Here is a 25,037-nt window from a genome sequence, read left to right as displayed (position 1 = left end):
TGAATTTTCATCGATGTTAAGCCTAACAAAAATTTTTTAAAATAATAATCGTCGCTATTGTATCGTTAAAAATTAGAAAATTAAGCTTCGTTTAAATACTGGCTCCCTTTCATGGTCGAATGAGTGTTGCCAGCTAAAACACGTAAAAATAATATTAAAGTAGCCAAGACATAGCCAAATATTGTAGCGCCACATCACTAGCGGACATTTGAAATTTGCCGACTAGGACGGTCGGTTAACCGAGGGGTCGGTTGATCGGGGGCGGATAATCGAGGTTCTACTGTATAATGATAATTTTATTAATATTTCTCTTGTATTTATAATCTGTTTAGTAAAATAGTAAATAGCAATTATTCTTTATGAAATATTTATGTTTATTCAAATTGAGTGGTTATAAGAAATAGAAGTATAAACTATTTTTTGGGGTAGCCAAAATTTATTATAAGAAAGAAATGTATAAGGCTTGTTTTAAGCCAACGTCAGCTTTTATATAAATATTGGCTACTTAAAAAAAGTGCTGATAGTTTAAATTTCTATTAATTTGTTTCAATTAATTTTTATTAATTTTGAAATTTTCTTTTATATTGGTATTCTTTTTTGCATTTGATATTTCAATTATCTACTATGCATATGTAGCTAGAACTATTTCTAAGATTATCAGCACAAAACCTTTCTCACTAATTTCTAGCCATATTAACAGGAGTATAAACGTTTTTGGCCTTCTTAATAGGCCTTCTTTGGGTACACTGTGGAGCGTCAGTTAGAAGAAGTTTAAAAATCTTTTAAAAAGATTTTTAAACTTCTTCTAACTGAGGAAGGGCTATTAAGAAGGCCGAAAACGTTTGTGCTCCTGTTAATACGGCTAGAAATTAGTGAGAAAGGTTTTGTGCTGATAATTTCAATTATCATTTGTGTCATTTCATCATCTGTAATAAATTTTAAAAAATTAAATATTGTTTAAAGTTAAAAACAAATTTGAAATATATTAAATAAGTTTATCTATTCATTGTGCATTTAATATTATGCTAGGTCTATGCACTGCTTAAACTTGCATGGCATTTTCGTATTCAAAGATTTGATAACAATTCTTCATATATCTAGATTTGAGTGTGAATTGGAAGTTATTTTTTAGTTTGTTTCTTTATTTGCTTTGTGACCTAGTAAAGAAATGATGATGATTATATATTTAATTTCACTTTGTCATGCATATTACTATTGAGATTTACATTTTCTTTTATCATTTATTGTATACATTCTGATATCCTAGAAAAACAAATATAAGAAAAAATTGTTAAATGTAAACATGTAAAGAAAGGGATACATTAAATACATCATACTTTATTAGATCAATACATAAATAACTTGGGAGAAAGTTATTTATGTTATTGATATGGTTGATAATCTATATATATAAAAATGAATGTGTGTGTGTGTGTGTGTGTCCTTCATGCATTACCACACTGTTTATCCAATTGCCGTGAAACTTTGAGAAGTTGTTTAATATACTCCCGTAAAGGTTTGTGGTGTAGTACGATTGCCATGAAGCTTTGGGAAGTTTTTTAATACACTCCCACGAAGGTTTCTGGCATTTACCCTACAATAGATGGCGCGCGTTTACACGAGCATTCGAGCACAGTGTGTTCGATCGATTTCAAATTGTGAAGACCATTTTCCCCCTCCAAAAAATATCTCTATATATGCATTTATTATTTATGATATTTGTAATAATTTTTGTTTAATCACTTTATTTCAACTTTTTTTTTGCTAATTACGTAATTGCTCGAACTTTGTTAAAGCCTTAACTGTATTATGAACAACAACCGAAGTTGTAGAAGGAAATTCGCCTATTTTACCGATCTAGGGATCCCCCTTTTCCAAATTTTAATATCAACTCAAAATAATTTAAAAAGACAAATTACAATAAAACGGTTTATTATCCCAACATGCCAAGGAAGAGAGGAAGGAGCAATTAAATAATCAAAATTATGAAGGATTAAAAAAATATATAAAAATGGGGAATATCACACTTCTAACAATCTCTGCGAGTATGTGGGCTAAATTTAAAGAATCCGTGCTTCTCGCATGGACAACTGTATGAAAACCTTTTGGTTTATTCGTGTACACACCAGATGGAAAAACAAAAAATATCGTGTATCCACAAAGCACTCCAATAAATAAATAAAATTGAAACAACACTTTGAAATGTTTTCCCGATGAAAATGAATAATAATAAGTTTCAATAAAAATGATAAAATGTAAATTTAATTTTATCATAATGAGTTTGCTTGAATTTCCTTTCTTCTGAGATCGCAGCAATGCGTGACGGGTAAGCTAGTCTAAATAAAAGAATTTCAGATGAATGTGCAGTAGTTAGCAATGGAGTGCTTGACCATCTGTCCCCAACCTATGTGATGTCAAGAATGAGGCTAACTCACTTTTCTGGATCAACGTGCTTCTGTTTGGACTTTTCACCTCACCAGCATGCTCCAAACATTCTTTCCATGGTCGATGTAATTGTAACCTGTGTATGTATTTCTGTAAAGGAACTCGTGACAACAATTGTTGGACTCTTTCACTGTCTGGTATCATTTCTCCAGCATGATAATGACGACACTACTTGTGGATGTAATCGGTGATCGACTTAACTGATTTCCTTCTCAAGAGGTACAGCTCAATAGCCTCCTCACTGGTGACCCAAATGTGATCTCCGTGAAGTAGTAATTTGGACAATGTGACCTCCACAATGGATCTGGACAACATGATTCAAGTGACACTGGCTGATCCAAAACCCAAATTCCAGACTTCATATACAAGAATCCAAGTAGGCTTCCTTTTTTCCCTCCATGCCAGTCAAGCAGCTGAACTAAGATTACGGAGCCCGAACCCACCGCTGAAGTGAACAGAGTGGCCCTCAGATTACACCCATTTTGGGACAAGGACCAGAGTTGTGGTTTGCAAATATCGAGGCTCAGTTTGCTATCTCTGGTATCATGAAAGACTGTACCAAATACTACTTGGTTGTCTCCGCTCTCAATTCCGACATTTTGAACTATGTGAGCAACATTGTTCTCAATCCATCGGCGAAAAACCATTATAACAGGCTTAAGGCCCAACTGCTTGCCGATTTCTCAGACTCGGAGCAGAGGTGAATCAAAGCACTACTCTCAGACATTGCAATGGGAAATGAAAAACTATCCCATTTACTGAGAAAAATGAGACAATTAGCCAACAACAAATTGGGGGAAGATTTCCTAAAAACCTTATGGTTACAGTGACTGCTGCAACAGACTCAGGTAATCCTGGTAGCCTCTGATGATGGCTTAGAGAACTTAGCTATCATGACTGACAAAATAGGCAAAGTAACGTGTGCGAGCATTAATGTAGTTCAAAAACGGCTCAGATAATACTTAAGGCTAGTTAAATGAGCTTCAGACACAGGTATAATCTTTAAGTCAGAGAATCAAACAATTAACCTACTCTCAGAAAAAAGCTAGACAGGGAAGACCACACTGGCAGCGGTGCTCAAAGATGCCGAAAGCTGACACTAGCAACCTGTGTTGGTATCATCAGAAATACGGGAGAGAGGCAAAATGCTGCCACTCCCCATGCTCTTTTTGCCAGCCAGGAAATTTCTAAGGAAATTGCACGATTCAACCCACTGTGATTTCAGACCTGATGATAAGAGCGTTTATTCATCTTCAACTCCGCTTCTAACTGTGAGTACCTGGTAGATAGCAGAAGCAATGTGTGTGCTTTGCTTTTCTCAAGGAAAGGCATGCGAGACAACCCCACACCATGAGGCTCTATTTGGCAAATGGTACACCAATACAAAAATATGGTACCAAGTTAGTCACACTCAAGCTTAATCTCTGCCACCATTTCCGGTGGCCATTCGTACCATCTGACATTAGTAAGCCAATTATAGGTGCTGATTTTCCACCCGGCTCTATGACTTACTCAAATGTAATTAGATTTTAGTTAACAATGTGACAGAAGTAATGATTAGATATAGAGTGACAATAATAAATAATAGTCAATTATTATTGAACACCACAAGAATTAGCATTCATTTAATTTATGTTCAAAATTTTAAGCATATTAATCATAATCTGTAGGATCATAGTTTTTATGGATAAATGACCATGCAACATAACTGGCTAGACCTGGCACCAACCTAGGTCCTTGTGCTGCAAACAGTCCAAATCTAACCAACCTTTATGGATAAACTGTGGAACAAAAATAAAATATTAAATCAATAAAATTTATCATTTTATTATTTGTTTTATTAATATGTGAATTATATCTAAAATAACATTATAAAACAAAGATTTAATGACTACTAAATAATCTATAATTTTTCTATAAGTGCATTTAAATTATATTTAAAAAGGAAAAGATTTAAGTAAACAACAACTTTACAAAGTAAAAACAAAAATTTGGATCTAATATTTTTGGTGTAATTTATAGACCATTGTCAGGATTCTTTATTAATGGATTAATAAATCTAATTGACTGTTCTAACTAGAATACAAAATTTGAAATGCTCAAACAAATTTGCAGTAAGCAAATTTATATAGAATTAATAACATATTAAAGAATAATAATAAATACATATTAAGAAGATAAAATAAAAAATAAATAAAATAAGAATAAAAACAGCTAACTCACACACAACAGTAAAATAATTAATTCTCAAACACTATTTTATTGAGAAAATATTTATTAAACATTCACAAGTGTTTTTGATCTATTTTACAAATCATTTTCAGATGCATCATACAATTATCAATTGCTATATATAGAACATTTGTAATGGATGTCTTGAATTTTTACATTAGAACATATTTAAATACAAAAGTTGGAACAAAATATCATTTAAACTAGATAAACTCAAAAATAAATAAACTAACAAACATAATAAATAAGATCAAAACTTTTTAAATAATAAGTGAATAAATAATTGAATAAATTTAAAATAAAAATAAAAAATATAAACTAAAATTGCAAAGCCATATTCTTGATTGTAGGGGCATTATGAATTCCAGTCAACTTGAAAATATATTGCCATATCTTAATTTTTTTTTCTACAATTCATAATGCCCTTACAGTCAAGTGGTAGCTTTTCATTCTTAGTTTACATTTATATTTAAAATTTTTTAATTATTTATTCACTTGTTGTTTAAAAAGTTTTCAATCTTATTTATTTGTTATTTTATTTGTTTTTGAGTTTATCTAGTTTAAATGGTATTTTGTTTCAACTTTTGTATTTAAATAGATTCTAATGTAAAAATTTGAAACTTCCATTTACAAATGTTCTATGTATATTGGTTGATAATTGTATGATACCCCTGACAATTGTATGATGATTTAAATCAATTAGTAACTGAGGTAACTTATATAACATTACTTAAAAAAATCATGAAATGCAGCAAAGCTTTTATTTATTAATACTAACATTTTTGGCCATATTTTACTGATCTTCTGATGGAACACAATTTCAAATGTAAGTTAGGAATGAATACAGTTGTAATTCATATATTCTGGAGTTCAAACATTTCAAATGTACAGTACCTTTCCTGTGGCAATAAATATATGTGCATCCCATTTGTGTTTGTTATAAATGGTAATAAATGGTAAGACTGGACCTGTTTGAATTTGAAACAAAACTTGTTTAATAAATAAAATACTCTTCTTGAGCCATGGTTTATAAAAAAAAAAATTGGCTCAATCATTATAACAAGCTTTTCCATATATAACTGAAAGCATTGCTCCTCTGAAAAATCACAAACAATAAAATTATGTACACTCGGCATTTAGCAGATATTACTTGGCTGGACATGCAGATTTTTGCTGCATTGTATTATATATTGCTCAGTTTGCAATATGCAAACAAAGGGAACTCTAAAATCTTGTGTAGTCTCTGTGTTGTTCAAAATGCAAAAAAATGGCTTGATAGATGCTAGGACTGCAAGTATATTATAAGATCCTCCAGAAATGACAAAATGGAACAGCTATATAGCAGATTGCTCAGGAATTGTATTTAAATGAGTCTATTATCAGAACCTTGTTCAATCACTATGAAGAAACTGGTTCTATCATGCCTGTGTGCTGTAATGACAGATTGCCAATGACTACTATTAGGGAAGATCTGTTTTGTGTCAGTTCGTCATGAAATATCAACCTGGTACATTTGTGGAAGCTGCAGAACTGAGGTGTGAACAAATAGGCCAATATGTATCTTCACAAATTACTATCAACAGATTACATGAAATGGGTTACAGTTTGTACAAGAGTAAGTTCAATGAAAGAAGTGGTTTGCATGAGCTAGGAATCACCTGTCTTGGATGGAAGCTTAATGGTGGATGATTTGGTCTGATAAGTCCTTTTCAGTCCTATATGGAAATATTGTACATAAAGTCATCTGCCAGTCGAATGAAGGACTCACCGAAAACCATGTGAAGCAGGAAGTTAAGTATCTGAACACAGTTCAAGTATGGTGATGTTTTGGATATTCTGGCATGGGTGATTTGATTCTGTGAAGGGAATTCAATGTAATGCTATCAGAAAATTTTGCAACAGCATTTACTATCTTCCAAAGCTCAACTTCGTTCTTCCCACATCATCTCGCCAAGCCACATACTTTGTGCTCCACTAGTGCTTGGCTTTGCCAAAATTGACCCAAAGTCCTGGACTTGATTCCAAATTTGCCTGATTTGAACTCGATTGTGAACCTTTGGCATATTCTTAAGAAAGAGGCAAGAAAATGCAAGCCATGAACAAAAGGTTATCTGAAGAAAGTTCTGGAAGTGTGGATTATAAGACCAACACTCCATAAGATGGTTGCCATATCTATGTAAAAACCCAAAGACAACTTGAAATGAAATTGAAATGAATCTCAATAACTTATCAAGTCCGTAGTCTTATCAAAAAATTATTGGTTTTTTTTAGCTTTTCAAAATTCCTTGAAAGTCTTTATGTAGCTATAAACTTTGATTTAAAGGCTCAGACATTTCTATTAGCTGGCATCACAGTTTGCAGTTTCATGAAGGTTTATATTATCAGTTTCTATTGGGAAAAATACACAAGTACAAAAATAAAAGGTCAAAATAACAATACAAAAGAAAATGGAAGACTGAACACTTCAGCATGTTTGAAACTCTTTCTAATGAAAAATAATTTATTTCTGGATAGATGGCACAACACTGATGTGGAAATACAGAACACATAAATTTTAGCTTTTGCATTTATTATTCTCCATATTTGGGATGCAATAGCATGATTTCTTCCATTCTTCCTGTGTCTCATAGATTATGACTTTTGGAGAACATTTGTTAGATTAATGTAATCATTCATTTGTTTGTTTAATGTAGGTTAAATATTTGAACTTCTGTTTCTGGAAGGTTTCCAATTCCTGCAGGTTTTACTGAATTAGAAATAATTTTTTTTCCTTTACAAAAATCAAGAAAAAATTTATAAAATAACATATTTTTAATATAATCATAAACTGTAATAAAGCACAACTGTTGAGCCAAAATTAATATCATTAATATTTTATTGATAATATTTTTATAATATAAACTAAATAGTAATTTTCTTATATATTTGTTTTAGCTTTTTGAATTTTTTCAATAATTCTTCACATTAATGAGCAGTTTGAATTAAGTAATAATATTTGCTTTTCATTATTAATCTGTTTATTTTTATATTTTTTTGCATTTTCAATAAATTGTTTTTTGTGTTTCCATTTGTTGTTTTATCTATAATCATTAAAAGTTGTCAGGGTCCAACATTTTTTACTAAGGTGAAAAGAGTTTCACGATAAATATAAGATGGGAACTGCTGGATTATATGGTATGATATCTTTTAAATATTACTATTACTGATTCCAAAGGTATAACATAAAATTATAAAAATTTTTATTCTTTCTTTGATCAATATTTATGTTGTTGCATCATAGCATATAATCAATAATGTTCTTTTACATACATGTACAATTTCTATAGTTAATTCATTCAATTATATAATTTAAATTTAAATTTTTAATAGTAAAACAATTCTGTAATTAAGATAGTAAGAAGATTTTATATAGAAAAAGGCTGTCTGTACTTTAAAAATCATTGGCAGATGTGATTTATTGAAGCAGTTTATTATGGGCCTTAATTTTCAAGATTTTGTAGCAATGAATGAAGTGGCAGTTTATAGGAAAGTGATAAAATGAGTTGACTGTATAGACTAAGAAAAATATTACTATTCTAAAATTTTAGTAGATAAGTCATAAATTTTTTAAGCTATTTTATTAAAATTAAAATTATACTTAAATAATTCACATTTTCAATATTCAGTGATAAGTTTTATAAAATTAATAATATGTTTTTAATTACATTTATTTATTTTCCATATATAAATGACTTAGAAACAGCTTAAAGTTGCCAGGTCTGGTTTCTTGCATACACTTTGTTTTGTTGTTTATTTACTGTTTATTCTTTTAGTTTGCCTGTAAGTAGGTTTCTTTCTTTCTTTTTTATTTTTATGATGAAAATCATATTTTAAACATCTCAATAAATATAGTTTGAAAGTTAGTTGCAAACATAGTCATTACACAATGCTGTAACTATTTAAAACACAATGACAATTAACTTTCAGTCCTCAATATGACTATTAATATTACACCTTAAATTATATAAATACCTGGCTACCATAGTATGGTCTTATCACATTGAAACTAATATAGTTTAACAAATGTAAATAAGAAACAAATTTAAAAAACATGGAAGAATAACAATGAAATCTGATATAAATGTCAGATATTTTATCATATTTATTGGTTGCAGATTAAAAAAGACGATAGTACATATGGCAATTAATTTCCCAATTTGATCACCTTGGGCAGAATGAAAAAGCCCTTCTATTAACCAAAAATAGTTTTTTTTTTTAAGTGAAAATAGTTTTCTTGGTGCAAAAAGTTACTTTTAGTTAAAAACCTATTGTCAGTTTTAGCATTTCTATGTTTATGGATGTCTTTTATGCACTTATTATGCAATTACACATCACCCCAATGAATAGTTAAAAAAAGTTTTTCCTAAGCTAAGTCGTCATTATTTAATTACGCACAATTTTAGTGTAAAAATATATTTGCAGTTATGAATTTATAAATCTAATCTTTAATGAGATTAGATTTATAAATTACAGATTTATTAATGAGAAATTACAGTATGATTACAGATTTATTAATGAGAAATTAAGACCACTTAATTTTAGATATATAAGAGGACGAAAAAATTTTAAGATAAACTAAATATATAGTTCTCTTTTCAAATTTATTCTATAATTCAAGCAGATATTGTTTTCTTTACATAATAATTTAATTTTTTTGAATTTAGAGAGGAACTTTGCAAGATGAATTGATGATGAGAGCTAAAACAAATACTTACATGCCAGAAGAGCGAGTTTTAAAGCTATTTCGTCAAATGTGTGAAGGCATACAGGCTATACATTCTGCTAAACCATTTCCTTTAGCACATAGGTAAGTTCAATAGCTATTTCATTCATTAAATTTAATTAAATTATCTAGCATTTCATTAAAACTGTTTTACTAATAGTTTTTTTAAACCAGAGAACCATAGATAAGAAATTTAAAGAAAAACTTTTTATTTAAACTAAAAATTTTCAATAAATATTATGGTTTAAAAATTGTGTTCTACTTATAACAAATAATAATATTTTGAGATAAAATATTAAGTTTTTTCAGTTAGGGGCCATCTATAAATTACATAAGGGCGATTTCGGTCATTCTAGACCCCACCCACACTTGTGTAAGAAACTGTAATATTTTTTTTTGATTCCTCTCCCCTTCCCTATCTTACATAATATTTTGGCATGATTTTATAGAAAGATTTTAACCAAAAAAATTTTTTTTATGAAATCCTAAAAACCTTAGGTCCAAAATATATAGTTATTAATTAGTTAATTAATATGTACTATTATTTATAAAAGACTTTATGTGAACAAATTTAAAAATATAAAAATTTAATGAATTCGAGTGAACAATTTATTTTAAGAACTATTTTTTAATTATTAACAATCTTATTATTATTATTATCATTAATCAACGTCATAATATTTATTTTTATATTAATTTTAATTTTCACAAAATACGCAGAAAACTTTGCCAGATCGACTAGCTAGTGCACATGTAAACAGAAACATCATACAAAATAAAACAAGAGAATAGAGAGAAACCACATTCTGTTGTCATATTGATTACATCTTGGCTAAGGCCAAGAAAATAAACTACATGCTGCTAAAATGTGCTAGGTTTACTAAAGGGCTAAATAATAAAGCTTATAAAACTCTATATAATGGGGCAATACAACCATTGCTACTTTATGTGGCCTCTAGCTGTGGTCATGTAACTAGTAAAAATTCAATAGCAAATAAATTACTCTTTCTTCAAAGCCAGTTTGCCATCAGAATTTCAAAGTGCTGCAGAACTGTTTACTAATGCCTCTCTGATACTAGCAGAGTTTCTTCCTTTGCCAGTATGTATTGTAGAAAAGGTTCTAAACTACTACATTAGAACTACAGACGTCAAGGCTCAACAATGGTCTCTACTTCTATCTATGGCTGTTCATATGTTACCACATTGCAATTACCCTACTATCTCTGATCATCATCCTGCAAACAAGGTTATTTGATGTCATCTGCTTCTTCCATGCAGACATTAATATCTACACAGATGGGTCCAAAAGCTCCCTTCTTGTCGGCTCAAGTATCTGTTTCTTCCTCCAAACTGTGACATATTTTGCCAAAAATATGTAACAGTTTGGAGGAAGATACAGATATGTGATAAAAATATGTGACATATTTTGCCAAAAATATGTTAGAAGGTACAGATACCTCTCACATACCTCCATTTATCAATCTGAAGATGCTGTTCAGTGGGCCACTTCACTACCAAACAAAACTCTGTCTATCAACATTTACAGCAATTCTCAGTCTATCCTAAAAGCTCTATTAAATTCCAATTGCAATAGCAATAAAATTGCATATATCCAGCACCATATTAAAAATCTTGTAAATAAGATAACTTTTATATTTGTTCCAGGCCATACTGGCATACTAGATAATGAATAAGCCGACTTTGAGGCTAAGTCAGCTGCAAAGGACACTGATTTAGACTACACTCTCATCCCTCTCTCATGTAGTAGCCTTAAAAATTATAATCATGACAACATTACGCAAAAGTGGAATCAGTAAAACAGTGGCGTGCCATCATTGGAAGCGGTGGATGCACCGCTNTTGAATTTCCTTTCTTTTGAGATCGCAGCAATACATGACAGGTAAGCTACTTTAATTATAATTATTAATTTACTTAAGAAATGACGCCTAATGTCTACCTCTAGTGTCAAATTACTTTATACCAATCCTTTAATTAGCCATATTATAGCCTGATATTTAGGCGATCATTTGTTATTGTATATTTGAATATCAGTGGCAGAATGGAAGCGCTGTATTCCCAATGAAAGCAGTGTATTGTCAAATAGGAGACAGCTTCCACAGCAAAAATATCTGAATACTGTAAAGCAGCCAGATTATACACATTTGCACATGCACTTTACAGAGCACCAACCTCATGCGGTTTAGCTGGTGGATGCTACACACCCTAACGCTTCCAATGATTCAATCCAGGGCTGTTAGCAGACTGCCTGCTAGATTTTTGGCTGCCCTCGCCCATCATGTGAATCGTGAGTAGATTTATAACTTAACCCAACTAACAGGAGTTTACTGGTATGTTTTTATGATGATTCTGTATAGTTAACAGGAATTAAAAAAGAAAATTCATTAAAATATTTGATATATTTATTCTGCTTTTATTCTGCTCTCCCATCTTGTATTACTTACAGATTTCAATGTTAGACTAGTGATATTACCATTTAGTATGTCCCATCTATAAGGGATGCAGAAAAAACAAATACAATCCTTGCTGCCAAAGTTAAAGTTAAAAAATTAACTGTTACTTTGGCAGCATCATTTACAACTAAATGTAATGAATGAGATGCACAAGGTACAAAAAAGCCCTAGAATTTATTTTCCTTAAATTTATGATAGACTATATCATCATCATCAATGTATCCGTTGTCATAAAAAATTGTCTTTCCACATCTTTCCCAAGACGACAAATATTCAAGTACAAAGTAACTGGTTTCAACTTATTATAAATAAAACCCTTCTGAAAGAGCTGGAATATTATTTAAACAGAAGCTTAACTGAACCAATCTCTAGCCAAGTACAGTGGGGACTGATTTCGCTGTAATATTAGATGTAATAAAGACAGTAATTTTTCCAGTTCAATGAGAGTGACCAAAAAGTTGTAAATTTTGGAAATTTCCATGAACACCTAAAATGAATTAGTTAGAAAAGAAATGTCAGATACTCTATTAAGTTTAACATATTTAGATTTTTACAGCTATGATGAGAAATGTTTAAAATTTACAACAACCCTGTCACGTCCTTTGAGGTATACTAGTGATGCAACTAAACAGGCATTTCATATTGACCAGTATCGGCATCCCTCACTGCACACTTACCAGGCGTCTCTGATTCCATCCATTAGCCACTCGAAGAGAGCTATTTGACTAAGTGGATTGTTTTATGATTTTAAAAAGTAAAGAAGATTTTATGTTATTTTTATGTATGTTTCTTTACAAAGCTATATTTAATTATAATTTTCTTTAAAAGTATATTTATACAATTGAAGAATCTTTTGTACCAGGTATGTACTGTACATTCACCACACATTTTATTTCACCAAGTAAGTTTTTATAATTTTATTTATAATTTTAGCCCTTATATCGTGGCTAGCGATTCAGAATGTAATTGTGATATTAAAAATACATTTAGAGAAGTCTGCGGTTTTTACTAGCTTATTGAACAAATGATGCGAATGGACCCGTGACCATCACTGATACACAATTAACTGATTGCCCCTGGAAGTCGGCTTCTTATAGAAACACAGTTTTCCTACTATCAAATGTCATGGCATGCCAATGCAGTAAAAGTAGTTGAGCAGTAAAACTAGTAGAATAACAAGACTTTATTTTTTTAGCGTTGAATGTAGGTTCTCATCACTACTTAGAGATTTAACATTTGTTACTGCTCAACTACTTACTGAGCATGGTAATTGTAGAAGCTACCTGGCAATGTATAACTGGGCAGAAAGTGCTTCTTGCTTTTGTTCTACAGAAAACCTAGACATCGTCAACCATATGATTTATCATTGTCCAATTTACGATCAAGATAGACTTATTCTGAAATTAGAAATTTTTATGCTTGGTTTCAGGTGGCCATGTCCACTCAATAAGTTTGTTCAGAAACCACTGTTACATTATGTTCTAAAAATATGGAATGAAAGACTATTTATAATTTCTAGCTTTACATTTTAGTTTTCACTAAAAGCCAAATACTAATTTTATGTTTACTTTGTATCATCTACTTTGGTTTATGTATTCTTAGTGTTATACACCCATAGGAGTGGTGCACTTATTCTAATAAAAATCAAGAAACCACCACACAGCCTTTCTCTCATGACAGAAATATGTGTAGAGCGTGAATATGCTAGCGTTATTACTCTGTCATGTCACACAAGACAACGAGCGTTCTTAATAGAAACCGCCAAATTGAAGCCAAATTCAAAATGCCACCACTCACCAAGATAAAAAAATAAGAATATTACGTAAGACAAGATCTATTACCTCTATCCCCGAGTTAGAAATCGTAAGAAATCCTTGACCCCACCCACCCCAAAATACCTTACGTAATTTATGGACGGCCCCTTATTTGTTAACACCTCTATTTGTTGTTTATTTGAATGATTTAGAGTAAGTCATCAGTTAAATTAAATTGCAAAATAATGGACAGAAAACTGTATTTTATTTTATATAAAAAATTTAGCATTTAATATTGCCAAGTTTTACATACTATCTGTTTTTTTGTTTCTTTAATAAACAAGTAAGATTTTTCATAAATTTTCTTATGCTCCAATATTATGACTTTAAATAAGAGTTGATATTGTTTAAAATTTTTTCATGAAATAGTATGTCTATGTTCTTTTGTAATGATATCTGTGATAAAATTATTATGTATTTTGGTGTATTTGATGCTTGCCTTTCTATTGGGTGATACTCTTTATATATCAATGACTTGAAAGTCATTGATATATATATCTGACTATCAAGTCAGATATAAGATTCATAAAGAGAGAATTACAGATTGCACTGATACCACTGGTCTAATGAAAATGGTTTTAGCTTCAGTGCTGAGTGGACTTTGTGCATTCATCTTTATCATAGATATGGATTGCACATAGACCTAAATATCTACTTAAATGGCATAGAGATTTCTGTGTTTAATAAAGTTTCTGGGTGTTATCTTTGATAGGAAGCTGAGTTTTGTACCATGCAACCAGTCTTATATAATTTAAAAAGGAGATGCTTAATATCATTGAACTTTAAAAAAATTCTAAGGCGCTTATCTGGGAAGCTGAAAAATGCTCCTTATTAAGAGTTATTGGGTCTAATTTGTTCAAAGCTGGACTAAGGGTGTGTTATTAAAGCCAAACAATCTGCCAGATTGTATAAGACTATAATATCACTACTATTAAATAATTAAATATTTAATAATTTTTCTTAGGTATTAAGTGCCTTCTCTTGATAAATTTAATAATTATAAATAAATTAATATATTAATTAAGTATAATATACTAATTTATCTATGATTATTAAATTTATTAAGAGATGATGCTTAAAGTCTATCTCTAGGCAAAATCACTAAATATTTAATTATTAAATAGTAGCCATATTATAGCCTCTATATTGATGCATTCAGACACAGCTATTACTGAGGAAAACAAATGGTTGTCTGTCTATTAACACATAAAACTGAAATCTCAATTTAAATCCACTATACAAATTTTACAATTTGATCCAAATAAAGATCTATATAGTGTTTCTCCAGTCTGTCTCTCTTTGTTCAATTTATGAGTGAATATACTATATTAGCACAGCTGAGCTGGTAATAAATATTTTAATCTTAAATTTATTTTGTTCCACATTCACCATCCTTTCATCTTAGTTGACATTGGCTAAAGCAATATCCTAGGGATTCTGTTGTGACTCCATTTATAAATTGTGTCTTATGCCTGATGTGTTCCCCCTGGCCATGATGGAATGTCTGGCATGGTTGTTAAGCCCCGGGAAAAAGGGAAGTGAAGGAATTGATGGGAAGGGGTTCTAGGTAGAGTTGGTGCATGGAAGTGTGGTTGGTGGTTCTTGAGCATGAAAGCCGTCACTAAGTAGCTGAGCAAGAGGAAGTGGAAAAACATTTGTAGTGAATTATAAAACAAAGATGCAAGAGAGTACATAAATAGTGAAACGAAGGGCTCCAATGAAATTTCAAGTCTGTGAGGGAAGGTGGTGAGGTTTTATATTCGAACTCTTTGTCTCTGTCGTGTAAATCTCTAACGATAAAGGACTCTTAAGATTATTGTCAGGATTCTAATTACTACATTAGAAACCCTTGATGCACTGTACATCCTTTGGGATAAAATTGTCAGCAAATTAAATTATTGTTCTGTTACATTTTGGTTTGTTGCCTTTGTCTTGTTTCACCCGAGAGTAGTGGATCAACTCCCACAAGTGTCTGATTTATTCTGTTCACTTGTTCCTTTTATTGGCCCATTGTAGAAATTAACTATTTTTTTAAATTTCTTTTTGTTGCTTTTAATTTGTTCTATCCCCAATCTCACAAAATAACATTTTGCAGAAATCCATTATTGTAACAAATTGTTCATATATATATATATATATATATGTACAGATGGATTTAAATCTGAGAATTATATTGGATCAGACATGGTATGCTGTGATGAAATCATGACAGATCAGCTTTCTCCTTTGGCTTCCATCTTCATTACAGAGTTGTATGCTAGTTACTTAGCTTTAAAATACATTGTAATAATTGGTTATTGTTACTGTAGGATTTGATCTTGTATATATCTTGTCAAAATTCATAAAATGATTTACCAGCCTTTAGTAATTTTCTCTAAAATATTGTTCGGTCCAGGCCATGTTGGTATAAAAGGAAATTAATTAACAAACATCTACAAGGTCAGTTCTCTGTTTTAGGCATTCAAATCCTATTGAATGGATTGACCTGAAATCAATAATTAAGAAAAACTAATGAATGCATGGCAAATTTTATGAAATCATAACATATTCACAATAAAGTTCAACAGTATAACCTATTAAAAGTTTTAGAAAATTATTATTAGTTTATATTTCTGAACTTATATTATTATAGGAAATGGGCTAAAACTTTCTTGACAGTACACTATACAACAATGTACATACATTCTTTAGTAACTGACTGACTAAGTAATGTAATGCACAGTATTGCAAAGACCTCCAGATATTAAAAACAATCATTAATTATAATTTTGTTATTGCCAGGAAATTTTAATTTACTGTATAATTTTTAAAAAAAATTGTCTGAGTAGGCAGGATCTAAGTTAGTGGTGGTTTATTGTAAGTTGATTAAGTTAGTGGAGGTATATAACAAAACCTAAAGTTATACTTATTCAATTCAGAACATGTATAATTTGTTTATTAATAAAAATTAATAATAATAATAATTAATCTGATAAAATTTTGGTTAAGGAGTATGAAAACTGAAAAGAAATTTGAAATTGCACTAGTTAAAGCATTAAAAAAAAAAGTGAAAAATATAAAGAAAATCAGGTGTCTGAAAACATGATTTCATTGGTTTGACATTGCAAATCTGTAGCATGATGTTTTCTCCTATAGTGTATCGTGTATAATATGTGTATTTATTATTAATTTGTTATTACAAAGATTAGTTTCTATTTAAAATGATCAAAGACTTCTTTAAAAAGCCATCAACAACCTATAAGTTGTGGATTTGTTCATGATTGTGATCTTTTAAAAAAGATTGTTTTGTTGCTGAGAAATCTGTGGAGTCAAGACGGCATGGAAAGTACATCAATTAATGTCAACAGAAATAATATTTGCATTTGGCACTATGTTCAAAATTATGAGAAAAAAATGCTAAATTCATGGAACTAAACCAGATTTTTTTATTCAGAAACTTTTTTGTTCCTTCAAAATAACATCATTAGTCTTTTCTTCTCATCACTTCAACAACTAATGTCATTGTAATATTTCTAATTCTCTTATAAATTTACATGTTATAAGATATTGAAAGTTTCATCATTTATTATTAAAGTAGTTGGACAGAAATTTATAAAATTCTCATAATATAAAACATTTTAAACTCATATTCTATAAATATGCATACAGTTGTTAGTAATATATAATAACTTACATTTCATCTACAATGACGATAGTTTGAATATTAAAAAAATATTTTCAATGTAGTATTTTATGAATTTTTAACACTAAATATTACACTTTTGGAATATAATAAATATTAGAAAGTAGACATAGACAAGATGATATGTAAGGGTCTTGATCTGGACACACCACAGAGGTTAGGCTGAGTCAAAATTTTGAGTGGTTTTATATAGCAGGCTTGGAGGAATGTCAAGAAACAGTTGGAAAGAATCACTCAGTACAATTCTTATGGTTTAAATTAGGGTTTCTGAAACAGGATCCCGGGATCCCAGTTGTTTTTTTAACCTGGGAAATTTTTCTTATCTTGGGAAATCCTGCAAATTTCTTAAAAATTCACATTTTTCTTATTTTGTGTTAAGGTTGAGGAAATTTTGCAAATAGAAAGTATAATTAACTCGTAATCTGTCAGAATACAATTGTATTTATTAATTTTAAACCTACTTATTAGATTTTTTAAATTTTTGCTCGTTATGACATGTCACAAATGGTCAATAATCAATATGTAGCTTATTTGTGGCAGGACTCTCAAAATTCTTTACCTGTAATATCTGGAATAATTGTGCTTATGCTGTCTTAATTTTTAACCATGCTCAGCAGCTTTAATAACTGTGTAATGCCAAGTTGCGCAAATTGGGCAAGGATACAAACGAGTACGAAGTCTGCAAGTATGAAGTTTTTCTTCATAACCTGATTATTAAAGACAAACAAACTGCTGAATTATTGGGCTATGATGTTTCTATTAAAGCAGTCGAGGTAGACAAATCAAGAATAGTAGAGAACAAAAGAAGTACTACAATCTCAAAAAACAAACTAGAAATCTTTCGGGATACAGGTGAAAAAACACATAATATCTGTCTTCTCTTAAATGCATTAAGCACTATTCCAATCACATCAATTGAATCGGAAAGGGCATTCTCAGTAGCAAGACTTTTCATTACTAAAATAAAAATTAGATTGAGTGATCGGAGTATTGACTATCTTTGCTTTTTAAAATCTTATAAAAATTTACAATATTTTGTATTATATTTTATTTAAAAAATGAAAATTACTTTCTAAGTTAGAAGTTTAATCTAAGTTCATTTTTTTTATTTTTAACTCAATTCAAAGTATTTTTTTTTTGTATGCAGTTTCCAGCAAACTTTAATAAATTTTTTTCTATTTGTGACAATTTTTATGTAATTCAAAGGTAATTTTTAATACATATCTTACACAGCATTATTAATATGATTTTGGAGGTTACAGAATATATTAAATTACATTAAAAAACAGAAAATAATTATATCATTTGATTTCATGATATTTTGTATATCTTAAAAATAGTTAATTTTGTCCCAGGATCCTGGGAAACACTTCACTTTTGTCCCAGAATCCCAGGACAAGCAAAAGACCGGGAAATGAGAAATCCTAGTTTAAACCTATTTGTGGCACTAACGTGATTATCTATACATGAATTCATGGAACATATTCTATACATATATTACAGTTCAAGTGCATGATATCTGTTATAACATAATGTGTTCAATTGAGTGAAAGAGTTTACAATTCTTTGTTTAGGAGAAATATAATACTTTAAAGTTTGAAATTCCTATTTCAATTATCATCATATAAAGGACATTCCCAATCATCAAATGTCTGTTCTGAAAGAAAATGATGTTCTGATTCACATTGGTTGGATAATACTTGATTAGGATGCTTGAGTTAGAAGATGACACACTGAAGCAAATTCAGCTATCTCTGATTAGGTGGGGATTCTCTACCTTGGAAAGAGAACACTGATGGGACAGAGTGGGCAATGATTCTCCCAGACTCTTTAGGAGGTATTCAGGGATCTTTGAAGAGTGGTGGACAACTGCTGTTGATCCTGATGATGATAGAGTTTTTCTGTTTTTTGGGGAGCAGAATAACAAGTCCAAATTTGGTAAGAATTTTAATTTCTCATGTTTGAATGCTCCAATGAGACATGAGACAATGTTTTCTGGGAGAAGCAGTGACTAGCAAAACCATGGAAGATGTGTCACTCTGAGGGAAAGTTAGACAGTAGATAAAATTTATATCAACTTCCTCCTGAACATTTGCAATGTTAGGTTTAAGTAATAAAGCAAGATTTTTACAAAAATAAACATTTCCATAGAATTTTTAAAATTTATTAAAAAATGATAACTCTGGATCTATGCATGATGCAACCCATACTTTTTGAATGTGACATGCTGTTATTTTGTTAGAGGTGAAGTTATTTAGGATTTGTTTATGTTGTAGGCAAATTGGAAATCTAGCTCATTGTAAAGGGTTTTTTCATTTTACAGTGGTGAGCCTGGCAAATTGAAAAATCATATTAGATTTGCTATTCAGCTTGACATTTCTTATGTGCTTTGCAATCAGTTCACACAGCTTTAGGTAATTAAGAAAGTACACTCAGTCAGGCTAATTTCATCCAGGCTTATTGTAATATGCTGAAGACACGGAAAATTATTAGACAAACAGAAGACAGATTTTTCATTTTTAAGAAAGATTATTATTATTATAAAGTAATCTTAAAATAAGTATCATGACAGCATAAAAATGAATAATATAAATTAATAATGAATAATAATTTCAATTGGAAAATAATAATTAATTATGTTTATTTGTTTTGCACAATGAAGTGCTTTTGATAGACACCAGGCTTTAATTTATATCCATCTTTATTTTGATGTTTAGGTGTTGATATATTATACATTTTGGGCTTTTGTGCCTCTTCTGTCAGCTACAGAATTATATTAGTTTTACAATGTTATAAAATTATAAAACTATAATAAAATTTGTTTTAAAAACATACCTCTTTCTTATTTCTTGTTCAACATGCTGTATGAAACAAATACATTATATTTTTGCCTCTTTATAAATGCATAGAACAACTAAAAAATATAGAATTAACACTGATATATACCTGACTTATAGAGGATCGGTGTATATATCACTGATCCTCTATAAGTCAGGAACATTTATTTGGGCTCGTCATTAACTATAGAAAATCAAACAGCCCATAACTTAAATTTTCAGGAAATTGTATAGCAATTTAAGGAACAAGCACACCAAATAAAGTTTTAATTCTATTGTTATTTACAGTATTTTTATTAATGTATTGTAATATAGTTTTGTATTACTTTTAATATAAGTTGATGATATAAACTTCAATAAAATTATATTAAATATTACATTACATTCAAAGTTTCTTTTAAACTAAAATTAAATTCAGTAAATAAATAAATGTAGTTTTAAATGTTTCAACAGAGATAAGGAGCAATAAACCTAATCATTGCCGTTATTTTCAAATAAAGGACTGGCTCTGCATTTTAGTGATCTGTAATAGCTACTGATTACCCCTACCCCCTTCAAATAGTTTACATAGTTTGTGAATGTTTCCATAAAAACGTTTGCTGATTATGATTTAATCTTTCTGTTATGTTAAAAATTTCCAGTTAAGAGGAGATATTTTAACAAATTTGTTAAAATAAAATTTTAAACTATAACTAAATCAACACCTGTTCACTCGCTGAGAGATTTATTCTTAACACAAACGTTTTCAATCCAATCAATGGATCATCGTCAGGTAAATTAGAACATTTCAAAAAATAGAACAACAAGTTCAAAATACAAAAAATATAAATATTAATAACGGATAACCAATATATTACTAACAGCAAAATAACGTTTTTAAATAATATAATTAATACAAATGCTGCTAAAATTATAAATAAAAATATAACAAATAAATTGTGTAATTTGTTAAGAATAAATCTCTCAGCGAGTGAACAGGTGTTGATTTAGTTATAGTTTATTATTTTCTGCTGAGCACGCTTTGGGTTGTTTAAAATTTTAAAATTAAGTTGATAGAAAAATTATCTAAGTTAAAACAGGAACTCCCTTTTCTCACGGAGAGAAAACCATTTAGTTCCTTTGAAAGTGATAGTTCAAGTGCAATATCTCACTTTTCTATCCATAAGACTGCCAAACTTCCGCCACGCATTGGAAGTGTGGTGCAATTTTCCAATAATTCTATTGGACGAAATACAGCATAATAGGTCAAAAATGACCTTCCAATTTGCTCTTGTTTGGTTGACGCTCTTTCTGTACTTCACTCTTGTAAACACACTTATCCTTCTCCCAGTTCATCATCTCTGCTTATCCCAACGACTCTTTGATACAAGGTAATATGATAATTATTTATGTAAACTTTCTTTTTCTCAGACTAGTTTAGTGGGATAAATTTGAAGTTCTCTCATTTGTGTTTATATCAATACTACTAATTTTCGTTCTTATGTTAAATTAAAGTACTCCTTTATGAATAGATAATAGATATAGTTATGTTTAAATAAATAGATATATTTCTGATGTATTGTATTTCCATTTGATTTAATGTCTAACTCCATCATTGACCCACGTAAACCATGCCATTTAATGTTTAAGACAAATCCTCCTTAAATTCTGGTTGATTCTAAATATCTTTAGCTAGTCAGAAGTAAAATAATTTTCTCGTGAGTTAGGATGCAACTAATTTTATCCTAACTGGTATCAGGTTCCTGACTCTGGAGATCTTACTGATTCTATAGATAAATAATGGCCATCCTCAGTGAGACAGAAGGTGACTGGACCTCACTCATCCTCACACTTATTGATGAATTTGGGGTTTTTCTTTTAATAGTTTTTTTACTGCTAACATCTAGAAATTACAAACATCAATTGTTTAATCCAGAATGAGTCTTGTTTTATGAAAATGCAAAATTGTATAGATGGGCCATATGTGAGAAAAGAAAAACCTGTAGAATTTTTACTGACAGTAGAAATTTGTATTAAATACTGCCGTGTAGTATTTCTAGAATAGCTTTTATAGAATTCTTATTAAAGAGGCTTAAATTTGAAATGGCCAAAAACTACAATTTATTCTATAATTAGTCAACTATTATTAAAAAAACAACAAATAACTGATTTTAGTTATATGTTTACAGTATTCTGTCTGTTTATAGTGGTTGTTATTGCTGAGAAATGAGATAAAACCTAAAAGGTTTACTGTGCATCTCTAATAAACAACAAAAAAAGTGTTTTAAGTATTTGATTTGCTTATGAAGGATTATCCTGAATGAAAATCTAGCAGCTTCTAAAAAGACGATAACATTACTTTTTTTATTTCATTATTTCAGAATTCAATTAAAAGTATTTATAGATTTTTTTAATATTAAATTAACAAATTATGATTTGACTGATTATAATTTTTGAATTGAATAAAACTAAATCTGTACTATAGATTAGTTTTCTCATTATTCATTGGTTGTTCAAAGTACAAGTTATGTAACATAATTCTATATAAAAAGTGATAACATTAAAATTAATTTATTTGTTTTACTAAATACACTTCAACAACCTTAAAACACAGCAAAAATTTAATAACTATAATGTTTTTGATCATTTTTAACAATCTTCCTCAAGTAAAGTACAACAGAATGCCATACATCATTTAAAATGTCAATGTTCTAGAACACAAATTTTAAACATTGCAATAGGACTGTTAAGCAATCATAAAAAGAATGCACAGCTGTGAAATTATTTGAAAAATAATAACAAAAAATAAGAAAAATAGTAACATAACAAAGTAAAATCAATACTAAACATAAATACATATAATGATGCACTTGGAACCAATTACGGTGTGATAAAAACATTGAAAAAACAAACATTTTTGCACTTCTTCTGGGCTCTCCATCAGGTTCTTAACCATTCCTCGATGAAATGGTTAAGAACCTGATGTATGCAGGCTCTACTAAATGTAACCTGATATATGTAGGCTCTACTAAATGTTCTACGGACATCAGAATACAAGAACATCAGGTGGATATTCATCATGAAAGAACCTCCACGGCCTTTGCTACTTATGCAACAGATCCTGACATAGAAGCTTGCTTTTACCAGGCCAATCTCTTCACTACACCTCCCACTAAACACCTCAAATGGTTAGAGGCTATGCACATTTTTAAATCCAGCATCACAGCTATGTGCATAAATTTTAAAGATGAGATGGTTTTGTCATTGGCCCGACAGGAGTTGATTCACAACTTGCTCTAGCTGCTCATTGTGTTTGGGCAGATTGACTTATTGTGCATGCGCAACATGGTTTTTTTATAAAGTTTTTCAAACTTATAATCGAACTCTTATTTAAACGTCATTTCATAATCGAATAACTATCTAGGAACAGTTAAGAACCTGATGCAGAGCCCAGAAGGGGTTCAAAAATGTTTGTTTTTTTCAATGTTTTTCATCACACCGTAATTGGTTCTGAAGTGCATCATTATCATTAATTCGGTGTGGTGAGTAGTTAAATACATATAACTATAACAAATACAAAAATAAAGAAAATAAAAGTTATATAAGGTACAAAACATTATAGTTATTAAAATTTTGCTGTGTTTTACAGTTGTTGAAGTGTGTTTACTTTACTCAGCAGCTGTGAATTAGTTTGTTTTAGTATTTAGAATTTAAATTTTACACACAAAATAAATTGTCTTTAGTTCTTATTCCATTTATGTTTGTTTACTTGATGTTGATAATGTGTTAATTATCAAAAGTGCTTAGTATTTGCAAGTAAAATCTTGTAAACAACACTGTTTTTGTTTCAGTTGTGATTTTACACTGAAGACCATTTATTTTATGTTTAATAGTATATCTTAGTATGGTCAATTGAGGGCTGCCCAGAAGGTAACAGAAACCTGGGAAAAAATACATATTGAGGTCCTATAGCAAATTCAATTAATATATTAAAGTAAAGGAGATATATGAAAAAAAAGTATATCAGGCCCAGGGCAATTTCCCTCTGGACATGCTTGTGAGCATAAACTTACATGTTTTGTCTTTGATGTAAGTTTATGCTTTTCTCATGTGCTGATATAGTTATGTAACAATAATTTCAATAATGTTAGTTGTTAATGTTTTAATTTATTATAATACAAATTATAAATTTTATATATAATAATTTTATTATTGCTTGTTTGTTTTATAGAGATGTAAAACCAGCCAATGTTTTGCTTGGAGATGATGATAGACCAGTGTGGATGGATTTTGGTTCAATGGGGAAAGCAAGAATTGAATTGAAAAAGTCAGCAGATGCCCGTGCTTTGCAAGTATTAAAATTTTTATTTTTACTGAATTACAAGAAATAATAAATATAAAACTATTTTTATTTGAAGTATAAACTATGGTGGAGTTACTTTGTGCCTTTATTTTATCATCAGTATAACAAGGATACAAATTTGTTACATTACACAAAATTTATAGTATCTGTATTAAAGCATAGATGACTTTTCTGATATGTATTAAACATTACAATATCGTAATTACAAACTATTTTACAGTAACTGTTTGATTGTATGCTTATAATTATTCTCTTTGATATTTATTCATTTTTCTCATGTTTATTTTGATGAATAATTTTAATTATTTATTTTATTAATATGTAAAAAAAGAATATAGAAATTTTAATAATTAATTTTAATAGTCAAGATAGTTTTCTCTTGAAGTAAATCTCTTAAAGATATGATCTTAATTAATAGGTTTTCTTGAAGTTTCAGTTGTATTTTAACACAT

The 25,037-nt window shown here is 29.7% G+C and overlaps 1 protein-coding gene across 1 annotated transcript in view; it reads left to right on the top strand.

Moving 5' to 3' along the window:
- LOC111618031 (serine/threonine-protein kinase 16-like) overlaps positions 1–25,037 on the top strand; it is a 44,845-nt gene that overhangs the window by 6,643 nt on the left and 13,165 nt on the right. Inside the window, exons 3-4 of the mRNA XM_023359451.1 lie at positions 9,381–9,523; positions 24,454–24,574. Of these exons, the coding sequence (XP_023215219.1) occupies positions 9,381–9,523; positions 24,454–24,574 (264 nt within the window). The remainder of the gene's footprint in view (positions 1–9,380; positions 9,524–24,453; positions 24,575–25,037) is intronic.

This window comes from Centruroides sculpturatus, unplaced genomic scaffold (assembly GCF_000671375.1).
Source record: "Centruroides sculpturatus isolate CEXI.00-Female unplaced genomic scaffold, Cexi_2.0 scaffold47, whole genome shotgun sequence".
Classification (NCBI taxonomy): domain Eukaryota; kingdom Metazoa; phylum Arthropoda; class Arachnida; order Scorpiones; family Buthidae; genus Centruroides; species Centruroides sculpturatus.
The sequence above is the reverse complement of the archived record's forward strand: the minus strand, read 5'-3'. Positions and strand labels throughout refer to the sequence as shown.